Source organism: Hyaena hyaena, unplaced genomic scaffold (genome assembly GCF_003009895.1).
Source record: "Hyaena hyaena isolate Hyena2069 unplaced genomic scaffold, ASM300989v1 scaffold_56, whole genome shotgun sequence".
Taxonomy (NCBI): domain Eukaryota; kingdom Metazoa; phylum Chordata; class Mammalia; order Carnivora; family Hyaenidae; genus Hyaena; species Hyaena hyaena.
In genome coordinates, this window is record NW_024080688.1 from 3,607,500 (window position 1) to 3,629,838 (window position 22,339).

A 22,339-nucleotide genomic window follows, 5' to 3' on the forward strand; every position below is an offset into this window, starting at 1 on the left:
TATGGTCAGTTCTTGGGGGCTATGGAGAACTTGGGTGCTGGGAAGAGTCCACTTGTTAAGCAGTGCTTGTTGCTGAGCCTCTTGAATTTTGCTATCCAAAGAAGCATTGAAAGGGTCTTCCAGGGTTCTGGGGTAAAGCCCAAAGGAAACGGAAATTTCAATTTTATCTTAATGCAAACCTTGCATTCGACTCACTAAAATGTATGTGTTTTCACGTACAATGTTTTTTGAAAAATATCCTAATAGAACCCACACTCCAGAAAGATGTTTGCTGGTGAAGATCTTGGGATCTGGAGTCAAACTAATGAGTTCTCTTCAGTAAGTGACTTAACAGGGCACCTGGGTGGCTCAGTCCGTTAAGCCTCCGACTTCGGCTCAGGTCATGATCTCACGGTTGGTGAGTTTGAGCCCTGCATCAGGCTCTTGTGCTGACAGCTCAGAGTCCAGAACCTGCTCTGGATTCTATGTTTCTCTCTGCCCCTCCCCTGCTTGTTCTCTGTTGCTCTCTGTCTCTCAAAAATAAACATTTAAAAAAATTTTTTTAAGTGACTTAACCTGAGTCTCAGTTTCCTGATGTGTAAAATGGAGATAAAGTATAGTGCTTACGTTACAGGATTGTTGTGCGGATTCAATAAGAATATGCTTGTAAATCACCTAGATATGTAGTGAATTCTCAAAATATTAGCTGTTTTTATTATTGTTATTAAAAGATTCAGAATAAATTGATCAGAGCAGAGTTAGAGTCATTGTAAAGCTGACCCTTTTTGAGGTCAGGAACTCCTCTGAGAACCTGACAAAAACTATGGGCCTCTCCTCCAAAAAACACACACACACAAAGTTTCACTCATCATTTTTTTAAATGTTTTAATTTGTTTTTGAGAGAGAGAGAGAGAGAGAGACAGAGTGAGAGCAGGGGAGGGGCAGAGAGAGAGAGAGGGAGACACAGAATCTGAAGCAGGCTCCAGGCTCCGAGCTGTCGGCACAGTGTCCAACGTGGGGCTTGAACTCACAAACTGTTAGAACGTGACCTGAGCCAAAGTTGGATGCTTAACTGACTGAGCCACCCAGGTGCCCCACTCCTCATTTCTTAAAGTGTTGAATAATGTCTGAAGAAGTGATTGGATGGATGGGTGTTAGGATGGGGATGAACCTTAACTGAAGCTATTTTTGCTCACTTCTCTTGGTGTGGCCCCAGGTCCTGGGTCCTCTAGTCTCCTTCCCCAAGAACCATGAGACGAAAGTGGAGTAAAGATCAGCTTTATTATTGGCATGAAGGCAGGGAGGTGGTGACAGTGCCAGGCCCTTCTGTGGGTGAGGGGGCAGAGGGCTCGACCAGCCAGCACTGACCCTCCAAGCTAGCCTCAGTGAGGTCCAGGGCTCCAGCCGCCTCTGGCTTTCAGCAGAAGCAGTGGATGAGCAGGCAGGCAGACTGCTAGTTATTAGAGTAAGTGGGCTCCTCAGGGCTGTTCTGGAGCTGGGGTTGGGCTGGAGTTGGCTGGAGGTGGAGGGCGAGGCTGGATATCCCTGGTGCGCATATAGGACAGCAGCTGCTCTGGGATCTCGGCCAGCACGTCCTTGGCTAGTCGGGCCATACTCAGCACCTGGTTTCCGGACCGGTCGACATAGTCTCGGAAGGGGACGAACTGAGACAGGCACAGACAATCAGGTGTGGGTAATGGCCAGCGAAGAGAGGAGTAGGAAGGGAAACAGTAAGGAGGTTTCCTCCTTGACCCCTAACATCTCTTTCCAAATATCACATTATCTCTTTCCACATTTACTTTCTCCCACCTCCTTTTGTTCCCACTTTCTATTCACCTTCAACTTGATCCAGTTTGGCTTCATGCAGTACTGACACTGCTTTTGCTAACGTCATAATCCCTATGTTCCCAAATCAAGCCAGTGGGCAATAATTGTCACTCCTCATCTTGCTTGATTTCCCTCTAGCTTTTCATTACGTTTGACCATAATCTTCCTAAACACATCCCACTCTTGACACACCACACTCTTCTAGACTTTCTTGTTCCCTTCTGGATGCTCTTCCCTCCAACCCCCTTCCTCCTGAGACTACCTGACCTCTAGACCTGGTCACTTCTCTCAGTTCTCTTCTGGGGTGATTTCATATACTTCCATGACTTTAAAAACTGTTCTATGACTCCCAGATTTATACATCCAGCCCTGGCCTCTTTTTTAAGGTCCAGAGCCACGTATTTACTTGCCCGTATCATATCTCCATTCACTTGTCTTAGATGCCTCACATCCTGTGTGTTCACAACTGAATTCTGGCCCTTTCTGCCACATCTTTTCCTCTTCTAGGTTTCCCCTCCCCAGTCAATGGGGCCATCACTCACTCAGTTCCTCAAGCTGGAAAACAGAGTTATCTTTGAAGCCCTCCTCACTCCCCATCACCATGTGATCAAAGCATAAACTCTTGTAAATTTTTCTTAATCTTTTGAACCTGCTTCTTCTCTCCATCCTTACTGTCCAGATTCCTATCTCTCATCTTCTCTCTACTACTTCAGAGGCTTCCTCACTAACAGTACCTGCTGTAGTCAACCCTCCATGCAGCAGAGATCCTCTTAATGCAAGTCTGACCATCTCAGTCCTCTGTAAAATCTGCCAAGAACTTTCCAGTCTTTTAGAACAAAACTCCCAATCATCACCATGACCAGCAAGGCCTTGGCTCCCTCTTCTTCACACTTACTGGGATCCTGCCACCCCGGCCTCCTGCCTTTTCCATGTTTGGGCTGATTCATCTGGGCCTCAGGGCCTTTGCATGTGCTGCTTCTCTGCCCCCTTTAGGTTTCAGCTCAAATGTCGTTTCCTTATAGAAGCCTTTCCTGACTACCCTAGTAAGTCAGTCCCTGTTATAAGCTCTCATAGTGGCATTTGCTGTTCTTCTGGAGCACGTATCATAGTCTAATGAAATATTTAGCTGTGTGATTATTGTTGGTTACCTTCACTAGAGGGCAGGGGCTTTGGGGATATCCTATACTATGGATCCACAGTGGCTGTAGCAACCTGCCTATTCCTCAAAAAGAGTATGTTCAAAGAATGCAGGAAGGCTGGAAGAGTAAGGGGGAGAAAGATAGGTGAACAAGAAGGCAGTAAGAGAGTAGCTGCCAACTTAGCCTCTCCTTCTCACTGTGCCTTTTGGCTCCATGACTTCCTCTCCCTGGTCAGGTCTACCTGAACGATGTCCCGCTCTGCATAGCGTCCCCTTGAGGACACGCGCACGTCATCACCATCCAGCTCTTCCATTGCTGCAGAGAAGACACCCCTCAGCTGATTGCCCTCTCCAACACCAACCCAATCTACCCCCTTCCCTGTTAGCTCCTCTTTGGAGTCTCATGAGAATATTTAATGGTTGTATTAAAGTCCTAACAAATGTTAGGCATTGTTATGGAATTGTTATTATGCCTTCTCACGCATTCTATTCTCCCAGGACCCCCAGGAGGGAAATATTCATATCAACAGCCTCAGTTACAATAAGGAGGTAGGTTCAGAGAAGGTCTGTCACTTGGTCAGGGTCTAACACAACCATCCATCTTCTCTTTTATGTGAGGCAGGCCTGGGTGCCCAGATCCTCCCCTATTTTCTCCATTCTTGGTCTCACTCATGGACACCCTTCCATCCAACTCACCTTCAAACATGGCTGGTCCCACACCGACAATAATGATAGACATGGGCAGTGAGGAGGCCTGTGAGGGAAAGAAGTTGAATGGTTGGGGTGAGCTGTCGTAACAATGGAGGTAACTGTTGGGGACAATTCTCTGTGCATGTATCATGTTTCTGCGCATCTTGCAAGCAGAGGCAGTGATTTCCGTTGTTCCAGATTATCTTTTCAAGGATGTCTGTATATCAAATAGCCTTGAAAGAAACAGTGTCTTCCTTTGGAGCAAAGGGCAGACTTGTTTACTATTCAGTTTATAATAAAGTATCTCACACTGGAACAAAGGGTAGGCATGCTTATTGCCCACTAAAAAAGATTCAGATACCCTAAATTCAGGGTTTCTATCCTATAGTATCTCCCATTGTGGGTGCAGCTGTCATTTGGCCCCCTTAACATGATCTTGGAGGAATTGGGACCTAGATTCAGAGCAAATGGTGATAATTGAGCTACCGCTATTGCTGAGAATAAAGTCCTTTGTCTCTGATTCAGGACTCTTGTGTCTTCTGCCAACATCCATGAAACTGGTAGACTAATTTGTTAACTTGCAAGTAGGATAAAATCTCAACCCCTTCACAGTTATTAACAGCGACCCTCCCTGGCAAGCCCTCCTCCTTAGACTCACACTGACGATGGCCTCCTTGGTCTGCGTCATGTCAGAGATGACCCCGTCAGTGATGATGAGCAGAACATAGTACTGGGAACCATCAGAGATCTTGGCTGCAGCCCTGGTTGAGAGTCCAAGATCAGAATCCAGCTGAAATCCCAGAGAGGCCAAGAGAACTGCCTACTCCTAAAGTTTTCACAGCCAGCGTGTAGGCAGTGGGTAGGGACTGGGGTTTCTGAAGCTCATGCTTCTTCCCAAGACCTGGATGCCTGCCTGACATCCCTCTAGTAACACTCACGGAGAACTTACTGTGGTAGGTCCTGGGTTATGGTAGGCACTAGAGGCACACAGTGAGAAAAAACAAATTCATCCCAGCCCCCGGGAGGGAGGACATTAATCCCAGAATCACAGAAATAGGTATAAAATACCACTTGTGATGAGCACTGCGATGGAAAGGGACACAGCTATGACAGTATCTAGTAGGGGATCCTGACATGGTCCAGGAGGTCACTGAAAGCTTCTTTAAGGAAACAATGTTTTTAAAAAAATTTTTTTAATGTTTTATTTATTTCTGAGAGAGAGAGAGAGAGAGAGAGAGGTGGGGGGTGGGGGCAGCATGAACAGGGGTGGGTCAGAGAGACAGGGAGACACAGAATCCGAAGCAGGCTCCAGGCTCTGAGCTAGCTGTCAGCACAGAGCCCGACGCAGGGCTCAAACTCATGAACCATGAGATCATGACCCGAGCCGAAGTCAGACAACTTAACCGACTGAGCCACCCAGGTGCTCCAAGGAAACAATGTTTGAAGATGAAGGAGGGGTTATGTGAAGGAGGGGATCATTCCAGGCAGAGACAACAGCATAGGCAAGGCCCCTGTGATGGGACTAAAGGAATCCCACTCTGTCTGGAGCCCAGAAAGTGAGGGAAACAGAGTGGACCTCGTGGCTGAGACGGAGCAGGGACCAGACTACACAGGGCTCTGACAGCTCTTAGGAATATTTTAGTGTTTGTACAAGGGCAAGACCAAAAGCTGAAGGCCTTTCTTCCCTTTCTCGCCCGTTTCTTCTTTCTTCCTTCTCCCCTCTGCTGACCACCTCTCGTTGCCTATGCTGCTGGGTCCTTAGCCAGTCTAAAAACTGCTCCAAGCTCCTTTTCCTTCTCTCATCATCAATTTTTGAATCCAAGATTTTTCTATCTGAAAAGGACTTCAGAAGTCCTTTAGTTCGGTCTTCTTATTTTACATATCAGAAAAATAAGACCTTCGGAGAGCACAAAGGTTCTGTGTGGGTTGGAAAGGACTGAGTTACACTATCCAATAAGGTAGCCCCTAGCCACATATGGCCACTGAAATTTAATTAAGTTAAATAGAATTGAGTTTTAGGTTCCTTTTTCATCCAGGCTACATCTTAAATGCTCAATAGAAGAACCCAACTAAACCAAAAGCCCTGAGCTCTTGATTCCTTCACTCTCCACTCCTGGCCTGTTTTTTGGATGCTCCTCCGTATACTGCATATTCCGGTCATAAATACACTGTTCACTGTTTCCTGAGCTTGCCCCTTGATGACTGTGTTGCTTGCTTATGTCGTTCCTCCTGCCAGGCCTACTCTGTATTCTCTTACAAACTCCAACTTGCCAAGCTGAGCAGTCCTCTCCAAACGTAGATCTCTCAGACTAGCTTATACCCTCTTCTTCCTCTGCCTTCTAGGATACTGTCAGCCAAGATGGGCTGTCAGCCCTTTCATGTGGGTTTTCACACCCATGAGGGTACCAGCCTGTGTCCAGGGGCAAGCCAAGACTACAGGACACGTGAGACATCCATTCTACCGTATGATCTGGTGGATAAAGCTAGATGACTGGAAGTACGTTTAAATCATCTTTAATTTGGGGGGAGGGGGTGGTGCCTGGGTGGTTCAGTTGGTTAAGTGTCTGACTCTTGATTTCGGCTCAGGTCATGATCTCACAGTTTGTGAGATGGAGCCCTGCATCAGGCTCTGTGCTCATAGCATGCGGAGCCTGCTTAGGATTCTCTCTCCCTCTCTCTCTGGCCCCTCCCCTACTGGTAGGCACGCTGTCTCTCAAAATAAATAGACATTTAAAAAACCCGCCTTTTTCCCTCTCCAAATTAAAGCAAACATGGACACGACAAGAGGAGAATATAAAATTTGCATGAATTTGTAAGATAAATATGGTGACTTTAAAGACATGCTCAGCCTGGTTGCTTTCAGCTGTATCCCTAAGATTCCCCTGGGTGAAGCAATCACTTGTCTTTGCCAACAGGCAACTTGCTGGAAAAGTCTGGGAAGCTCCGGCCTATGGAAAGTAATGATTTATTTATATTTCTGTCTCCTGCACCAGGGCGGGAGCTCCTAAGGGTAGAGACTAGATCTGATTCATCTGTGAGTCTCTAGCGCACCAGCGGAGAACTGAGCATACAGCGATGCCCTTTTTTTTTTTTTTAATATTTTTTTATTTATTTCTAGGAGAGAGAGAGACAGCGTGAGCAGGGGAGGGTCATAGAGAGAGGGAGTCACAGACTGAAACAGGCTCCAGGCTCTGAGCTGGCAGTCAGCACAGAGCCCGACGCGGGGCTCGAACCCACGAACCGCGAGATCATGACCTAAGCGAAAGTCGGACGCTTAACCGACTAAGCCACCCAGGCGCCCCACAGCGATGCCCTTTTAATAGTAATAATGATAATAATAGTAACAGTAATAGCTGACACTTATAGCAGTTATGTGGCGGGCACTAAGTGCTTGACATATATTAATTTAGTTAGCCCTCACCCAAACCCTATGATATTTCTATTTTTTAAGTGTGTTTAAAATTTTATTTTAGAGAGAGAGAGAGAGAGCATGATCGGAGGAGAGGGGCAGAGGGAGAGAGAGGATCTTAAGCAGGCTTCATGCAGAGACTGACACAGGGCTCTGTCCCACGACCCTGGGATCATGAACTGAGCCAAAATCAAGAGTTGGACGCTCAACTGACTAAGCCACTCAGGTGTCCCCTTCCCCCGCCATGATATTACTATTATTATTCTCATTTTACAATTGAGGAAATAGGCATAGAGAGGTTCAGGGGCTTGCTCAAAGCCATACGCTAGTGAGTGGTAGAGCAGCTGTATCAACTTAGCCAGCTTGACTCCACAGCCCACATTCGTGCCACGTTGACTTTTTATTGAGTGTTTATTGAATGAATGAGTTAGTGAACTAAGATAATATTAAGAAATCTGTTTAACAACAAAAAATATGCCAAGGCTCCAATATTAAGTGAAAAAAAATCAGTAGTGAGATATTACATGTAATTTATTTATTTTATTTTTTTTGGTAATCTCTACACCCACCACGGGACTCAAACTCATGGTCCCGAGACCAAGAGTTGCATGCTCTTCTGACTGAGCCAGTCAGGTTAGGTTCCCCTACCTATAATTTGACAGCAATTATGGATTCATAAGGAAAACACTGTCAGGAACTACGTATATATACACATTCCCATGGGCAGTATTTTGGGTGATTTCTTATTTCATTTCTTCATCCTTGAAATTTTCTACAGCAATGTTATGTTGCTTTCATAATTAAAAGAAACTTATCTTCACTATGAATTACATAAATAATCTTTATAGGGAAAAGGGAAGTGTACAGACATATAAATATCCCTGAAATCCTTCCATTTGCATTCTCTCTTTTTACTTTCAAGCTTTCTGAGGTATTTTGTTTTAGCTGGGTCTCCTCTATTCAGCATATCATAGGGTTCACTTATTATTTTTTAGTCAACAAGAGAGTCTTTTTCTTTTAAGAGGTGAACTTATCCAATTTAAAAAACTGTTTATTTTGAGAGAGAGAAAGCATGCGAGTGGGGGAGGAGCAGAGAGAAAGGAAGAGAGAGAGAACCCTGACGGGGGCCCGAATCTCACAAACCCATGAGATCATGACCTGAGCCAGATCAAGTGTTGGATGCTTAACTGACTGAGCCACCCCGGTGCCCTGGCACTTAACCTCTTTATACCAGAGCCTGGTCAGCACTGAAACTTTTATCCTTTCCCCAAAGCCCAGGTTCACTCAAGAGTGGTCTTAACTATCCTTAGGGACTCAGCCCCCTGTTTGGGTCCCCTCATTCCCCCCACTGCACCCCGTTCCCTTACCTGGCTACCTGGTTGATGACAGGAGCAAAGTAGGTGGGCCCATAGAGCTGCACTGTGCGCAGGCTCTGGAAGTAGCTCTCCAGCACGCCCTCAATGCCTGCACAGTTGGGGTCCTCATCATTGTTGTTCTGTCAGGGAAGATGCCTTGTCAGGGAGGAGCCATGCAGGGTATACCCAGGGGTGCTCTGATCCCTACTTTTTTCCAGTTCTCTCATGCTCCCCTCAAAACTCCAGCCCTGCTCCCCTCCCTTTTCTGTCACCCTCTCATAGCTTCCTGGTCCTCTGCAGGTACTTGACCCTTAGAAGAAATGTGAAGAGGAGAAATTCACCAACTTGAGTGAGTCAGATGCCAGGGCATGGAGTTTAGGCTCCGGCCTATACTATACCAGGGGGAACTGGTGGGAGATCCGTCCCTCTGGAGGCAGCTTGGCTCCAAAGCCATAGGCTGGGAAGAGCTTGTCACTGTCGTAGTCCTGGATGATTTCTCCCACCGCCTTGAGGGCCATGGCGTAGGCGCTGAGTTGGTAGGGACTCATGTAATGCAGGGAGGTGGGCTGCAGAGGATTCCCTGTAGAGACACAGGACCCCCCAGCCTCGTGGCCACCTTGGTCATTTATCTATTTACCTGCTGACGTATACATCCAACCACCTATCCATTCACCCACTCTTTACCCATTGCACTCCCTCATTATTATGCCAAATCAGCCATATATTCATTTATCCATCTATCCACCCACGAGCCCCTGTTGTCTGTCCATTAATTTGTCCACTTACCCACATACCCATTCTCCCATCCACTGGATATAATCCATCTTTCAATCTATCTGTCCATTTCTTCTATCCATCTGCCTTTCCATTCTCTTATTCAGTATCCACCCAACTACCACCCATCCATTTATTCCTATTCATTCCATTCATTCTGTCTTCATATGGATTCACCCACCTGTATACTCATTCATTACCCTATCTACTTACCTGTTATTTCTGCAATTTAAACATCTGTTCATGTGTCCACCCGCATACCCAGTCACGCATCCACTTGTCCAACATATTGTACTCACTCCGTAATCCATCTACCTACTTGGTTTGTTCATCTGTTTACCCACCCAGTCATTTATCTCTTCATTTCTCCTTACGCCCCTATTATCTCCTGTCCATTAATGTAATCATCCACTTCTTGAGGTATCTCTGTTTCAACTTTTTTGACTTATTTACCCACTTATTTTCCTGCACCCTCTGCCACCCCCTTGCATTACACCAAATAATCTCCCCCCAAAACTCCTGTCCCAACCTGGCTGGGCTTTGCCTCGAGCCTGGGCTTCCTGAGTAGGTGAACTTTTATCCCCAGGTTAGAGTCCAGGCCAACCTCTAATGACTTCCTTAGAATTCCTCCACGCCCCATTCCCCCATCCATGCCTCACCATTAGAAGCTGTGAAGTCAATGGCAACTGTGAAGTTGAGCTGTGTCCTGTTGGGGAAGTAGGTGGATTGAGAAGTGAGGGATTAATACTTATTGTATCAGGATTTCTCAAACACTAGTGTGCATACGAGGGATTAATACTTATTGTATCAGGATTTCTCAAGCACTAGTGTGCATACGAATCACCTGAGGATAGTGTTAAAATGCAGATTTTGATCTGGATGGTCTGGGTGTAGCCTGAAATTCTACATTTCTAACAAACCCCCAGGTGATGCAGATGCTGCTGGTCCATGGAACACACACTGGGTAGCAGAATTAAATGCCTACTGTGTGACAAGTTTATGTAACTTGTGTGACTTAACCCTTACTGTAGCCTTGAAGTAGTAATTAACCTCTCCATTTTGCATAGGAGGAAAGTGAGGTTCAGAGAAGCAAAGTACTTTACCCAGGCCTGCCTACCACTACTGATCCAAGTGGAATGTTCTCTTTGGTCTACTTGGGTTTTCCTTCTCTCTTGGCCTCTCCCTCTTGCCTGGCTATGATTTTTATCTGGATCCCCGTGAGATTACTGGGGTCATCTCTGAAGACCACTGGTCTGGGATCTGCCTAGGGGGACTGGATGCTAGGGATGAAAGGCAGTTCCATGAGGAGAACTAAGATGGGCAACACTATGCATTTTACAGAGCACTTCATAGTTTGCCAAGTGTTTAAAAGCATATTTCTGTGGACCCTAAACATTCATATATAAAAAAACAACGGAGGCTTAGAATTGGGAGTAACTCAATGCTGGGCTTTCAGCCCAGAACTTGGCCTGTGACTCACCCTCCCTTGATGTAATCAACGAAAGTGAATTCCGAGTCCACAGAGAAGGAGAGCAGCGTCACCTGTGGGACAGAGAGGCAGCCTTGCCACTTTGGAGAGGGCCGTCGGGTGGCAGAAAGCAGAAAGGCACATGATTCCACCTCCTGCCCCACCCTCCCCCACCCTGTCCCGTTTCTGAAAGGGCAAAAAAGAGGAAGCTGTCAGAAACGGATTTGGATTTCCAAAAGTGTATTAAACTGGGAAATACAACTTAAGTTTACAAAAAAAAAAAAAAAAATTCTGCAACAGTAAAGTCCAAACACTTTTCCTCAAGTGAGAAAACAAAAGATAAGCTTAAATGGTGCCATCTTGTGCCCAACATTACTATATCCAAGTAATCTGTGCCCACAGCCTTCCTGTACCCCCAACATTTGTCATGTTGTGTCAGTGGGAATAGAAACAGAGGATCTAGGGAGGGCTAGAGCTTTAGGGAGCACTCACAGTTCCTGAGTTGACATATTTCTTCTTCTTACATTTCTTCCGAGGGTTAAGTACCTGAGTGAAGAAGATAACAGTGATGGTGGGAAACAGAGAAAGAGCTACAGACTGAGAACACTGGGATGGAGGGCCTGGGAAACCTGGACAAGGCTGCGGTTCTCACCTCATACACTGTGAACTGGTTCTGGGCCTTGCTCAGCTCCCGGTAGCTGGTGGTGAACTCACCAATGAAGTCGTGGCTGCAGAGAGGCCAGGGGTGGGTGAGCAGCAGCTACTGTTGGCTTGCAGCCAGCCCTGAAAGTGGTCTTTTGTTCCCACTATCCCCTGTCTCTACTTGAGCTTCAGGGCACTGGGGTTGGGGCCAGAAGAGAGGCCAAGTTTAGGGAAATGAGGGAAGAGGCAGCTGAGATCAGTTGTACTCAAGGTCCCGGCATCTGTTAGCAGCATTTCCTGACTCGCAAGGCCACTGTGGGTTCCTGGTGATTGTACTACACATCACAGGAAGCTGTTTGAATTAACTACAGAAGAAGACAGTACTGTGTGGGGCAGTTCTACCTTCCGTCCCGGTCCCAGTCATACACATCAATCTTCACTGTTCTGAAATGCAGGACATTAACGTGGGTTAGGTGTGCACAATAAATCCTAGACACACCCCCACTGACTACCCGCACACAAACCAGCCTCCCATACACCCATCTGTTCTTCCTTCAGCTCTCCTCCCATCCGTCCATCCATCCTACTTATTCAGTCATCAGCCCGTGCACGCGCCCAACTACCTCCTGCCACTGTTTCTTCTACTGCTATTTGTACTGCTATTACTCTTCTTCTTTAAAATGTTTATTAGTTTCGAGAGAGAGAGACAGAGCATGCACTGATGGGGGAGGGGCAGAGAGAGAGGGAGACAGAGGATCCAAAGTGGGCTTCATGACAGCAGAGAACCCGACGTGGGGCTTGAACTCTTGAGCCGTGAGATCACGACCCGAGCCGAAGTTGGATGCTTAACTGACTGAGCCACCCAGGCGCCCTTGCTATTACTCTTCTTTACTACTTGTTGAGTCTTACTATATTCTAGGCATTGTTATCAGCACTTTCGTTGATTGTCTCATTTAATTTAACAACCATTCCCTAAAGTACTATTGTTCTTATTTTTGGATAAGAGGTACACAAGAGAATAGCTTGACTAAGGACCATAACTAGTAAGTGATTAAGCTGAAACTTAAAACCCAGACGTCCTGGTTCCAAACACTTTGTTCCTAACTACTATGCCTGAGTCCTCCTATATGTCCATATAGCTATGCTGCAGTCCATACAACCATCTATCTATCCATCTAGCCACCCAGTTACTCATTCATTTGTCAATCTAATTACCTATTAACACGTATCTTTATCTACCCGTGTAACTATACATCCAGGCATTCGATGACTTATTGATGTATGCAAGCGTCCATCTGTCTGTCCGTTCATCTATCTAAGCCAACACCCAACCATCTGACATCTATCCATCTGATCATCCATTCATCTACATAGCCACCCATTTATGTGCCCATCCATCCTTCCACCTATGCACTCACTTGTTTTCGTACTCTCCATTTATTAGCTCATGTGGTCGGCCGATTCACCTACTTTACACTTACTAAGCAAACAATTCATCTGATGATCCTTCCATCCATCTACCATCCATTCATCAATCCATCTTTCACTCTATTTGTTCTTCTGCTTTGTCAGTCATCCCTCTGCCTCTCTAGCCATCTAACAATTTCTCATATCCCATCCATCTACTCATTCATCCTTAATCCATCCATCATTTGTCCACCCACTGATCTGCCCATCAGTCCACTTACCCATTTATCTGTTATCCGCTCATCCATCTCCCACTACACCTACACACCAAGCCTCTTACACACTCATCCATATACCCATCCATCCATTCACCAGCTTGTCCATCCATCTGACCATCCATCCATGTATCTGCTTGCTCATTTGCCCTTTCATCTACCCATCCACCCATCCACCCTCCCGTCTACCTATGAGGCCATCTGTTTGCTTCCCCACTTACCTATCTCCATGCCCAAAGCTCTGTCTCACCAAGCAGGATCCTCCAAAACTATCAACACTTCTGCACTATTCCAGGGGCCGAAACCCCATTCTCATGCCCTTGTTCCCTTAATCTTAGCTTACGCTGAAGCACACCTGTCATAGTCTCCATTGCACAGTGCTCGCACGGGGATGCTGAAGGGTTGCCACACAGGGTTCAGTGTGTTTTTGACAACCTCCGTCTTGTGGCAGATGGTGAACCTGGGGAAGAGCAAGAGACTGGCACCTGCCTTGGGGGTCGGAGTGAGCCCAGAGATAGGTCCTCACACTCTTGAGATTCCTGGGATTTCCCCACTTGTTAAACACGTTTTGTCCTCTGCCTCGAGTGAATTCTGAGCTCAGGTCCTCGTGGAGTCTACGCTGCCCCACATCTAGCCCAAGAGCCCTGATGGGCCCATGGTCACCGCCGGGGAGGGATGGCTGCCACTGGAGAGAGCATTGACTCACGTGCCATCCTCATTGCTCCTATAGAACACAAGGAAGGGGTCTGATTTCCCAAAGAAATCCTTCTTGTCCAGCTTGTTTGCGCACAGCTGCATGGTGGCAATGTCCTAGGGGCAGAGTTTGACTTGTTGACATCCAAATTGTTCATAGCTTCACACAGTCCGCTAAAGGGGGTGGGGAGAGAAGGGAGCTTTGTGGGTCTAGCATATGGCCCTTACTGACCCGACAATTGCTAAGCTCCTCTGCAGTCAGCAGTATGGTCCCACACTTCTTGCCTGGTACACCCCTGGAAGCAGAAAAGTCCTCTTCGTGAGGGGAGGGAGAGTAGGCAATGAAGATTGGGGAAGCCAGTCTGGGATTGAGTGGGCCAGGGATTCAATATGCAATTTACTGACAGTCCCCTAAATGTATTCCTTTCTGTCCGGGGTTGTTCCTGGGGGCGGGGAGGCCCTGACTTTGATTGGGAAGGGGTCTACGGTCTGTAAGGAAGGGGCTGCTCTGGCCTAGGTGGACATGTTATAATGGTAGCTTGGGAAAGGCATAGAATTTAGAATCCTGAGTAAGTTATTTCCCCCTTTTTTGGGGGGTCCTAGTTTCCTCCTCTATGAAATGGGAATCATTCCCACCTCTCAGGGCTATGAAAAGATATGAATGAGTACACGGAAGGACAAGCAGTTGGGAGGCTTTATTGATAATGAAGTGGTTCTATTTCTCAAAGCAAACCTTGGTATCTACTATATGCCAGGCACTGTGTTAGGCCAGTATGAATTGGCCAGTCGGTACTCTCCAGTTCTGCTAGACTCTGCCCTCAGAGAGTCTTCCAGTGGAATGTCAAAGCCAACAGGCAAGTAGAGTGTGATGTAGCAGTGCTGAGTGAGGGAGAGGAATTTCTATCGAGACACAGGCAAAGGGCTGTTCGGTTAGATCAAAGATGCTGTGATTTCTGAAGCCGGAAATAAATGTGAAGAGTGAAATACAAAAGACAAGGGCAGCCGTATCCTCTCCTGACCCAATAAGGGACACTTCCATGCATCCTGGGCACATACCAGGAAACCCATCCCCGACTTGCCTGGGTATCTATGTGGTCTGCGGACTTGCTGATATGGGCCTGTGAACCCTGATTCCCCAAAGGGATCCAAAGTATGGCAGAGGGAAAGCTAGGTCAGGAGTATCCTGGGTTTAAGTCCTGACTTCAACTTGCTGTGTGATTTTCCCTGTTTTTCACATGAATGTTGAACCATTTGTTTGGCTCTTTCGATCTTTGACTCTGTGCTTTAAAAAGACAGAGTGTGAGGAATACAGGGACTCTTCACCTGCACATCCAGGACCAAGTCTCTGATCCTCCACTTTCTCTCTGTTCTTTGCCTCCTTACTGTTTTCCCTCACCCCTCTTACCCAGTGTGAATTCCAGTCGATGATTATTATGATCACTCCCTTGCGTCCTACCCCTTATCCATTGCTCTTCTGTCACTTCAATATACTTATTGGGCGGAACCACAGCCCCATGTCAATACAATTCTCTGCCTAAGCCATACTGCACCTGTGCAACTAAATACGGCCAGAGGAAAACACAAATCTTGTTAACTGGTCTCGTTTTAAAAGATATTTTATTTATTTATTTTAAGTAATCTCTCCACCCAACATGGGGTTTGAACTCATGACCCCGAGATCAAGAGTCACATGCTCTACTGACTGAGCCAGCCAGGTGTCCCTAACTGATCTCCTTTTAAAGCACGACCACAAACCTCAAGAGGGTCCTTAGTCATACTTCAGTCTCCAGTTCTGCTAGATGGCAGTTTCACTCCTCCTCTCTCCTCCAACGTGGAAAGCCTCCTCCTCCCCCATCCTCACTCAGCCCATGACCTTGTTTCCTACTTCACTGACAAGACAGAAGCAACCAGAAGAGAATGTCCACAGTCCTCCCACCACACCTACCTTGCCTCCAGTATCTTCACCCACGCAACTGTTGCTATAAATGACCATCCATGTGCCTATTTATCCTCCACTGTGTGCTACATTCCACACGCTCTTGCCTGTGCATGGACACCATTCCAGTAATCTTTTTTTTTTTTTTATTATGTCTATTTTTCAGTTTCTACTGGATCATTCCCATTAACATACAAATGTAGTATACTTTTTCTCATGTTAAAAATGCAAACCTATTCTGACCTCACTTCCTTTGCTAACCGCTCCCTCCTTTTCTCTTCTTGTCTTTGCAGCAAAACCTCTTAAAAGATTCCTTGACTCTCATTCCTTTCTTCCGTTCTCTTCTAAACCTCTCCAACCAGCCTGTCACCCCCACCTCTTCCTTCAGAACTTCAGACCTGCAGCATTTGACGTGGCCGGCCACTCTCTCCTCAACACACTACCTTCACTGTGCCTGCGGTATAGTACCCTCTTCTCTTCGTCCTCTTACTTCATTAATGCTCCTTCTTAGTCTCCTTTTATTAACCATCTCATTTATGGCAACTCCTTCCTTCTAGGTGTTCAAGCCAAAGGCCTTGATGTCATCCTTGACTCCCCCCTTCCTCTCACATCCATATTCGGTCTGTCAGGAATCTTGACGGCTCCCCTTTCAAGTTATATCCAGAATCTGCCCACTTCTCTCCTTCACTGCTACCGCCCTGGATTACTCTAATCGTCTTCCAATAGGATCTCTGCTACTACCTTTGTCCACCCAAGGTTTATTCTCAATCCAGCAGCCAGCTTCATTGTCTGAAAACATAGTCAGATCATGTCGCTCCTCTCCCCCGAGCCTTCCAGTGACTCCCAACTCAGAGTAAAACCTAGTCTCTACAGCAGCTACGAGGCCCTAGACTGTTAACTCTCCAGTCTCACCTCCGCTTCCTCCTTGCTCACTTGGCTACAGCCACACTGGCCTCCTCACTGCTCTCTGAGCATATCGGGCTTTTGCACGGGCAGCTTCCTCTGCCTTCCACCTCCAGATATCTGCATGGCTCACTTCCTTACTTCCTCCTGGTCATTGCTCTGAAGTTACCTTTCCATCAAGCCTACTCGAGTGCTCTGGTGAATATTGCAGGTCCCACCCACCCAGCATTTCCAATCCTAATTCTGCTCTACTTTACCTTTTTTCCATAGCACTTAATGTCTTCTAATGTATAATTTACTTATTTATTATGTCTATTTTGTACAGCTTCTCCCCCCTCCTATAATATGAGCTTCCTGAGGGCAGGAACCTTTGTTTTATTCATCATTACAGCCCAAGCCCCTTGAACAGTGGCTGACATAGAGTATAGGCCCAGTAGTATTTATGGAACGAATAAGTCCCTGGTGCCTAGCACAGGGTATGCCATACAAAACATGCTAATAAATATTTAGTATAATGAATATAATGGAAATTCCAGGGGACTTGATTTAGTGAGGGGAAGCTTCCTGGAGGAAAAGAGTTTGGAAGTGGATCTGAAAGGTAGAATCAGACTTAGAAAAAGAATGAGAAGAGAAGGACGGAGTGAGGAGAGAGAGAGAGAGAGAGAGAGAGAGATCACAAACAAGACATGTCAGGCCTGAGACCACTGAAAGGTCCCAACCAGTGAAAGGAATCCCAGCCTCCACTGCTATTGGGTCAGCAGCATCTTTGGGAGGAAAATTTGGAGGCACCCACCCTTCCCCGGCACCCCTTCTGGTTCAGCTCACGTGAGGGATCGCTCTACACGGCTTCCCTGGCCTCCGATCACCTCTCCCAGGGCCAGGAATGCTTGTCCCAGGAAATCCTGCACCAGGACATGGAGTTAAGAAGGCCAGGAGGGGCTGGGGATGCAGAGCCCCAGCCCAGCCCTGGTGATAGTGCTGCTTGGACCAGGGTGTTCCAAGGTGGCAGAAGGCCAGAAGCATCGTCCTGTCTGTGTTTTACAGGAGGAGTCCCTAGGCCAGCTCTGCTGCTTGGGCCTGCTGCCAGTTTAAGCTGCTCTCCGCAATGCCACCCCGCACCCCACCTTCCATTCCAGACACCCACCTCCCCATCTCAAAACCAGCCCTGTTCAGCCTCACCTTCTGTGTGTCCGAAAGGTGGCCGAGAAGGAAAAGCGACAGTGAGTAAAATGCACAGGCACGACGTCATGAGGCAGAGGCAGGAGAGGAAGGCCAGGAGGGTGGGTTTGGGGCCCAAGAGGGTAGAGTTGGGGTTGAGGGATAGACGGATTCTAAGGAGGGTTTAACACACTGAGTGCCCCCTGTGTGCCTGGCCAGGCCGCCAGGGGATGCTCTGCTTGCTCACCGGTTTGGAGATGTTGGTTTTGGAGTCAACATTGTACCTGGGAAGAGAGTGCAACCAGCATAAGGCAGGGCTGGTGGGAGAGAGCCAGGAAGAGGGGTCAGGTTTTGAATCCTGGTTAAAATTGTGGGTGGAAGGAGGGGTGACCTTGCATCCGAATTCAGTCTGGATCTCCTTTCGGGCAGGAATCAGGGTCACAGAGTGAGAGGCCTGGGGCAAGGCCAAGACTGGGGCCTGGTGAGGGTGGGGTCATAGCAGGGGCGGGGCCTAGATGAAGCCGGAGCTAAATTAGGGAGCAAAGCTTTGGGCCCAACCAGCTCTGGGGAGGGCACTGGATTAGAGTTGACCTAAGGGCCGGACCAAGCTAGACCTCGGGAATGAGCTAAAACTAGAGTAGAGGCCTTCAGAGTGAGGCCAAAGGGCCTGGTGGAGGAGTCAGGCTGGGAGTCTGGGCCGGGGGGGGGGGGGGGGGGGGAGGGCCTGCCAGAATTTCTCCTGCATCCAGGTTGGGGGTCGGTCCAACCCAGGATTCCGGCAGGGCTCACACATCGAAGCGCAGGTTTTGCTTTTCCTCAAAGAAGTAGTCGAGGACGAATTTGCGCACAAAGTCTGGGTTCAGCGTGTTGTCGATCACCTCCGTCCGTCCGAACTGGATAGGGGGTGGAGAGTCAGCACGGGACCTGCAAGGGGGCGGGTGATTCCCCGGGGGCGGCTCTCGGCTCAGAGAGGGCTCTAGGGCTCACCTCTCGCCACTCCTGGCTGGCCCGACTCTGCGTGTAAAGCACCACCACTGCAGGCGAGAGTGGAGGCGGGGAGGGAGGGAAGTCAGATTGGCTTGAACCCCTCCCCGTCCCTCAGTCGCGCCCGGACCCCAGTTCCCCCTCCCGTCCCTGGCGCTTCCTACTGGGGTCGGACTTGGAGAAGGTGTCGAGGTCCAGCAAATTCCTAGAGGAAGAGACAGACGGAAGGAGGGTGGGTCATATTGGAGCCGAGTGCGTCGACTCTGCCCCGGTGGGTTCCGCCCCGAGTCCGGCACCCCGGGGAGGCATGGGGCTCAAATCGCATCTCCCTCCCTCATTACTACACCCAGCGGTGGGTGGGGATGTGTGGGGGTTGGGGGAGAAGGGAGGGCCCCCGTTGTCAGCACCCTGGACAGCACCGGAAATATCCGCTCAAGAACCGTTGTGTACGCGTCCACACTGCCTTAAAGGGCCCAGGAAAGAGGGTCGGACCCAGAACTTTGTCCTCCTGGGGCCCAGATCCTACTAGATCCCCGTGACCCGTCACTTGAACCCGCAGACTGAACCCTCTTTTGCGGGTGGAGCTGTCTAAAGAACCTCCCTCCCCAAACCTGCCGGCGACTACCCTAAGTCTGAATCTGAGATCTTCCGGCCCTGAAATCTTCTCTCCCCCGGGGTCTAGCTCTCGTTGGCGCCGAGCCCCACAGCCGATTGGGGCCGGGACGGTGCCTACGCCCTCCCCAGCGTGGCCGCTCACCGGCAGGACACGGTAATTTCGATCTTGGTGGCCGGGACGCTGCGCTCAGAGGCTCCGCTGAGAGACATGGCTGGTCGAGTGGCTGGAACCGCGGGAGGCTGCGAGACCGGGGCTGCCGGGCTAGGTGCGGCGGCGGCGGCGGCGGCGGGGCCGGCCCGTGTGCCGGCGGCGGCGGCACTCCCTCCAGCCCTGCCCGCACCCCCGCCGATCGCGCCTTGACTGTGGCCGCCGGCGGCAGTGACTCCAGATGGCTACATAGCCCCGCCCGGCCCTGCGGGTGGCCCCCGCCCCATTGGAGCAGCCTCGAGCCTGCCGGGAACCTAACCCGACCCCACGTCCAGCTCATACCTTGGGAGAGTCCCTCCCGGCTCATTTCCCCCCCTCCCCGGCGAAACCCAAAACCCCTCTGAGAGCTGTCCACCGTGCTGCATGGTGTGGGGCGCCTGGTGTGGGGCGTTGGGGACGTTTCCTCTTCCTGAACTGCTCCCAGAACAATCTGCTTCTCCCCCTTCCCATTTCCGCCCTGCTTAGGTCTCTGAATAGGAAGAGTGGTACATTTGTCCTTATTAGCTGTGTGACCTTGGGCAAGTTACTCAACGTCTCTGTGGCCCAGTCTCATTACAATAGTACCTAACTTGGTGTGATGTAAAATTTTGAGATAATCCTTAGCTCAGGGGATTTCACACAGTAAGTTCTCAAAAAATGTTCACTGCTGTGATTTCCTTCCTCTGGGCAGTAACACTGATGACCTCTTTTGTGTTAAGAGACAGAGCTCAGTGGCTGTTACAGCACTGTGAAAAGCCCTTTGCCCATGTCTTTGAACCCTGACTTCATGGTGTTAAGAGATGCAGACATACTGTGGGGATGCAATCTACTCTATCTAGGTCACACTGCAGATGAGGGTGGTAGTCCGCCAGGTCCATTCTCCCCACATTAATTACTGCCTCCAAAGCCCCAGAAGCCAGGGCTCCACCAAAGTCAGGGCTCCGTGAGGCAGGGACTGCTAGTCACCTGTACCAGGACTGTGCTGCCTGCAGAACTTGTTAAAAATGAAGGATCCCCCACCCCGACCCATTCCTAGCTAACTGAAGATCTCAGCAGCCCCATCTAAATTCCTCTTACTTGGGAAATCTGTGTGACTAGGCTTCCTACGTGACTAGGGTCCACTGATGCCTGAGGATCACTACTCCCACTTTAACCACCTGTGACTACATCTCCCCATCTCACTGAGATTATCATGGCTTAGGTAGGGGTTAAGAGGCACAACCCTGTCTTCAGTTGTCTGTTTTAGCTGCCCCTCCCCACCCCCTTCAGGCCCAAGAACACGAAGAACCTTCCAAATAACTCCACAAAGACAGCAATCAAATGAGAATGCAAGAGAGTTGTTCAAAAAGACTTTATTTTGTGATCTGTGTCAAACTGCCTCATTCTCAGTGCAGGTGATCCCTCTTCTCCAGGAAAATAAGAATGGAAAGAGGAAGTCTTCTGTGAGGTCTCAGCCTTCATCAGGCCCCAGGGAACTCCCCTACAGTTCTGAAAGTTGATGGGAATCCCAAGAAAGACCAGAGTGGGTGAAAGGCAGTGACCAGAGGGGTGGTGATCACCAGTCAGGAAGCTGGGGGCTGGAGAACCCTGTCCTCGGCCCTGCTTGGCTTTGGGGCTGCCACGTGCGTGACGGAGAAGGAGTGAGATTTCCCCCTATCTTGAAGCACCCCTTGTCCGGGCATGGCTTTGATTCTGCTCAGGGCTCAGGTGAGAGGAGCAGGAAACTGTTGTGGGCTGGCTACTTCATAAGGTGCTGCTGCTGGTGCCCCGGAGTCCAACGCCACGGACAAACTGCTCCAGCAGGCCTCCGATGGCACCAGAGGGACTGGGGGCTGCTGCTCGAAGCCCCACTGTGCTGCTGTATGCGGCCAGGAAGGCTGAGCGTACTTCCTGCAGGCGAGTCTCCCGCTCACTCAGGGCTGCCAGCCTATGGGGAGGGAGGGAAGGAGGGCGGTGAGTGACTCTGGGGCAGGGTCCAACATCCTCATGTTTATACCACACCACCTATCCTTCTGCATTTGAAAATACAAGGCCAGCATCCGTCCTGTGGCCGTACTGCCTCTGTGGTTCAGGCCACAACTATTTGGCCTCGTTCCCCTCAGCTCTCAGGCTACTGTTCCTACCTAGAAGCAACGGGTTTTGCTGGTGCACTGAGGGGGAGGGGAAGGTAAGCTAGAGGGTGGCTTCCGTTCCTCGGTAGTGAGGCACGCATCTTGGACCTAAGAAGAGACCACAGGATCAGGCATCAGGCCCTGGCTGGCCACAGGCCTTAGCCTTCTTGAGAGTGAGCGAGCTCTGGGCAGTGTCCTGGAGAGGCCCTCAGCGGAAAGCCCCTGAGGCTCTAGCTACATCAGTCCCTGTGGTCCCCAGGCAAACTGCTAAGGGGTGCTGGCTTTTCTAGCAGGATTCCTGTGCTGCTTCCATCTGCTTTTCTTTCCTCTACAAACACTGATCACAGGTGGAGGACAGGAAGCCCCTCTTCTCTCCTTGCCCTGTAACTAGAAGTCAAGAAGGAGGAGAACAAGTTAAAAAAGCCAAATGAAGGGGAACAAGTACATGAAAACTCAGGCTTATCAAAGAATGAGGCTACTTGACACTTTGAAAGGTCTTTAATAGAAGAGGCGTAGCAGCCACACAACCTAGGGACTCAAAGGTATGCCGGCTAGGGGTGGGAGGGACATGGAATCAGAGGAAAGGTCAGGAAGTCACACAGTGTTCACCTGTGTCCTAGAGGGCTTTCTCCAGGGGTCACAGACTTAGTATGACATGAGCCCTCTTGTTCCCATTCACCTAGAAGACAACTACCCCTGACCACTAACGTATCCCAAAGTTTCCCCAAGAGACCAATCCCTGCATAATCCCTCCCAGGAGTTTGTCAGAAGTAGCAGCAATGTCTCCG

General features: G+C 49.0%; 2 protein-coding genes across 5 annotated transcripts in view; both read right to left on the reverse strand.

The window, feature by feature from the left end:
• Window positions 1–1,241: 1,241 nt before the first annotated feature.
• On the reverse strand, window positions 1,242–19,513 carry CPNE9 (copine family member 9). 2 transcript variants are annotated; one of them, XM_039231323.1, is made up of 21 exons: window positions 19,396–19,513; window positions 18,803–18,843; window positions 18,642–18,688; window positions 18,444–18,547; window positions 17,902–17,938; window positions 17,676–17,678; window positions 17,322–17,398; window positions 13,890–13,953; window positions 13,671–13,774; window positions 13,320–13,424; window positions 11,685–11,726; window positions 11,293–11,368; window positions 11,133–11,186; window positions 10,653–10,714; window positions 9,832–9,878; window positions 8,797–8,978; window positions 8,411–8,538; window positions 4,293–4,395; window positions 3,641–3,698; window positions 3,187–3,260; window positions 1,242–1,643 (listed from the first exon to the last, which is right to left on the reverse strand). In XM_039231323.1, exons 1-21 carry the CDS (start codon window positions 19,461–19,463, stop codon window positions 1,458–1,460), a joined length of 1,662 nt encoding a protein of 553 aa, XP_039087254.1. In that variant the 5' UTR covers window positions 19,464–19,513; the 3' UTR covers window positions 1,242–1,457. The 2 variants fall into 2 exon arrangements, with proteins under 2 accessions (XP_039087254.1, XP_039087255.1); XM_039231324.1 differs by lacking the exon at window positions 17,676–17,678.
• Window positions 19,514–20,772: 1,259 nt separating this feature from the next.
• Window positions 20,773–22,339, reverse strand: part of MTMR14 (myotubularin related protein 14) — a 45,679-nt gene continuing 44,112 nt past the window's right edge. For 2 of the 3 annotated variants that reach the window (XM_039231439.1, XM_039231438.1), the window contains one exon: window positions 20,773–21,367. In XM_039231439.1, the coding sequence (XP_039087370.1) occupies window positions 21,184–21,367 (184 nt within the window). In that variant the 3' untranslated portion in view covers window positions 20,773–21,183. The remainder of the gene's footprint in view (window positions 21,368–22,339) is intronic. The other variant, XM_039231440.1, reaches the window with a different exon arrangement.

What these genes read in the sequence shown, in the direction of transcription:
- CPNE9 (XM_039231323.1), bottom strand. Translation starts at nt 19,463, where the DNA reads ATGTCTCTCAGCGGAGCCTCTGAGCGCAGCGTCCCGGCCACCAAGATC. An exon ending in ACCAGTTCACAGTGTATGAG is followed by an intron (nt 11,187 to 11,292) that starts GTGAGAACCGCA and finishes TTCTTCACTCAG; the next exon opens with GTACTTAACCCTCGGAAGAA. An exon ending in GGGACCAGCCATGTTTGAAG is followed by an intron (nt 3,261 to 3,640) that starts GTGAGTTGGATG and finishes TCTTCTCTGCAG; the next exon opens with CAATGGAAGAGCTGGATGGT.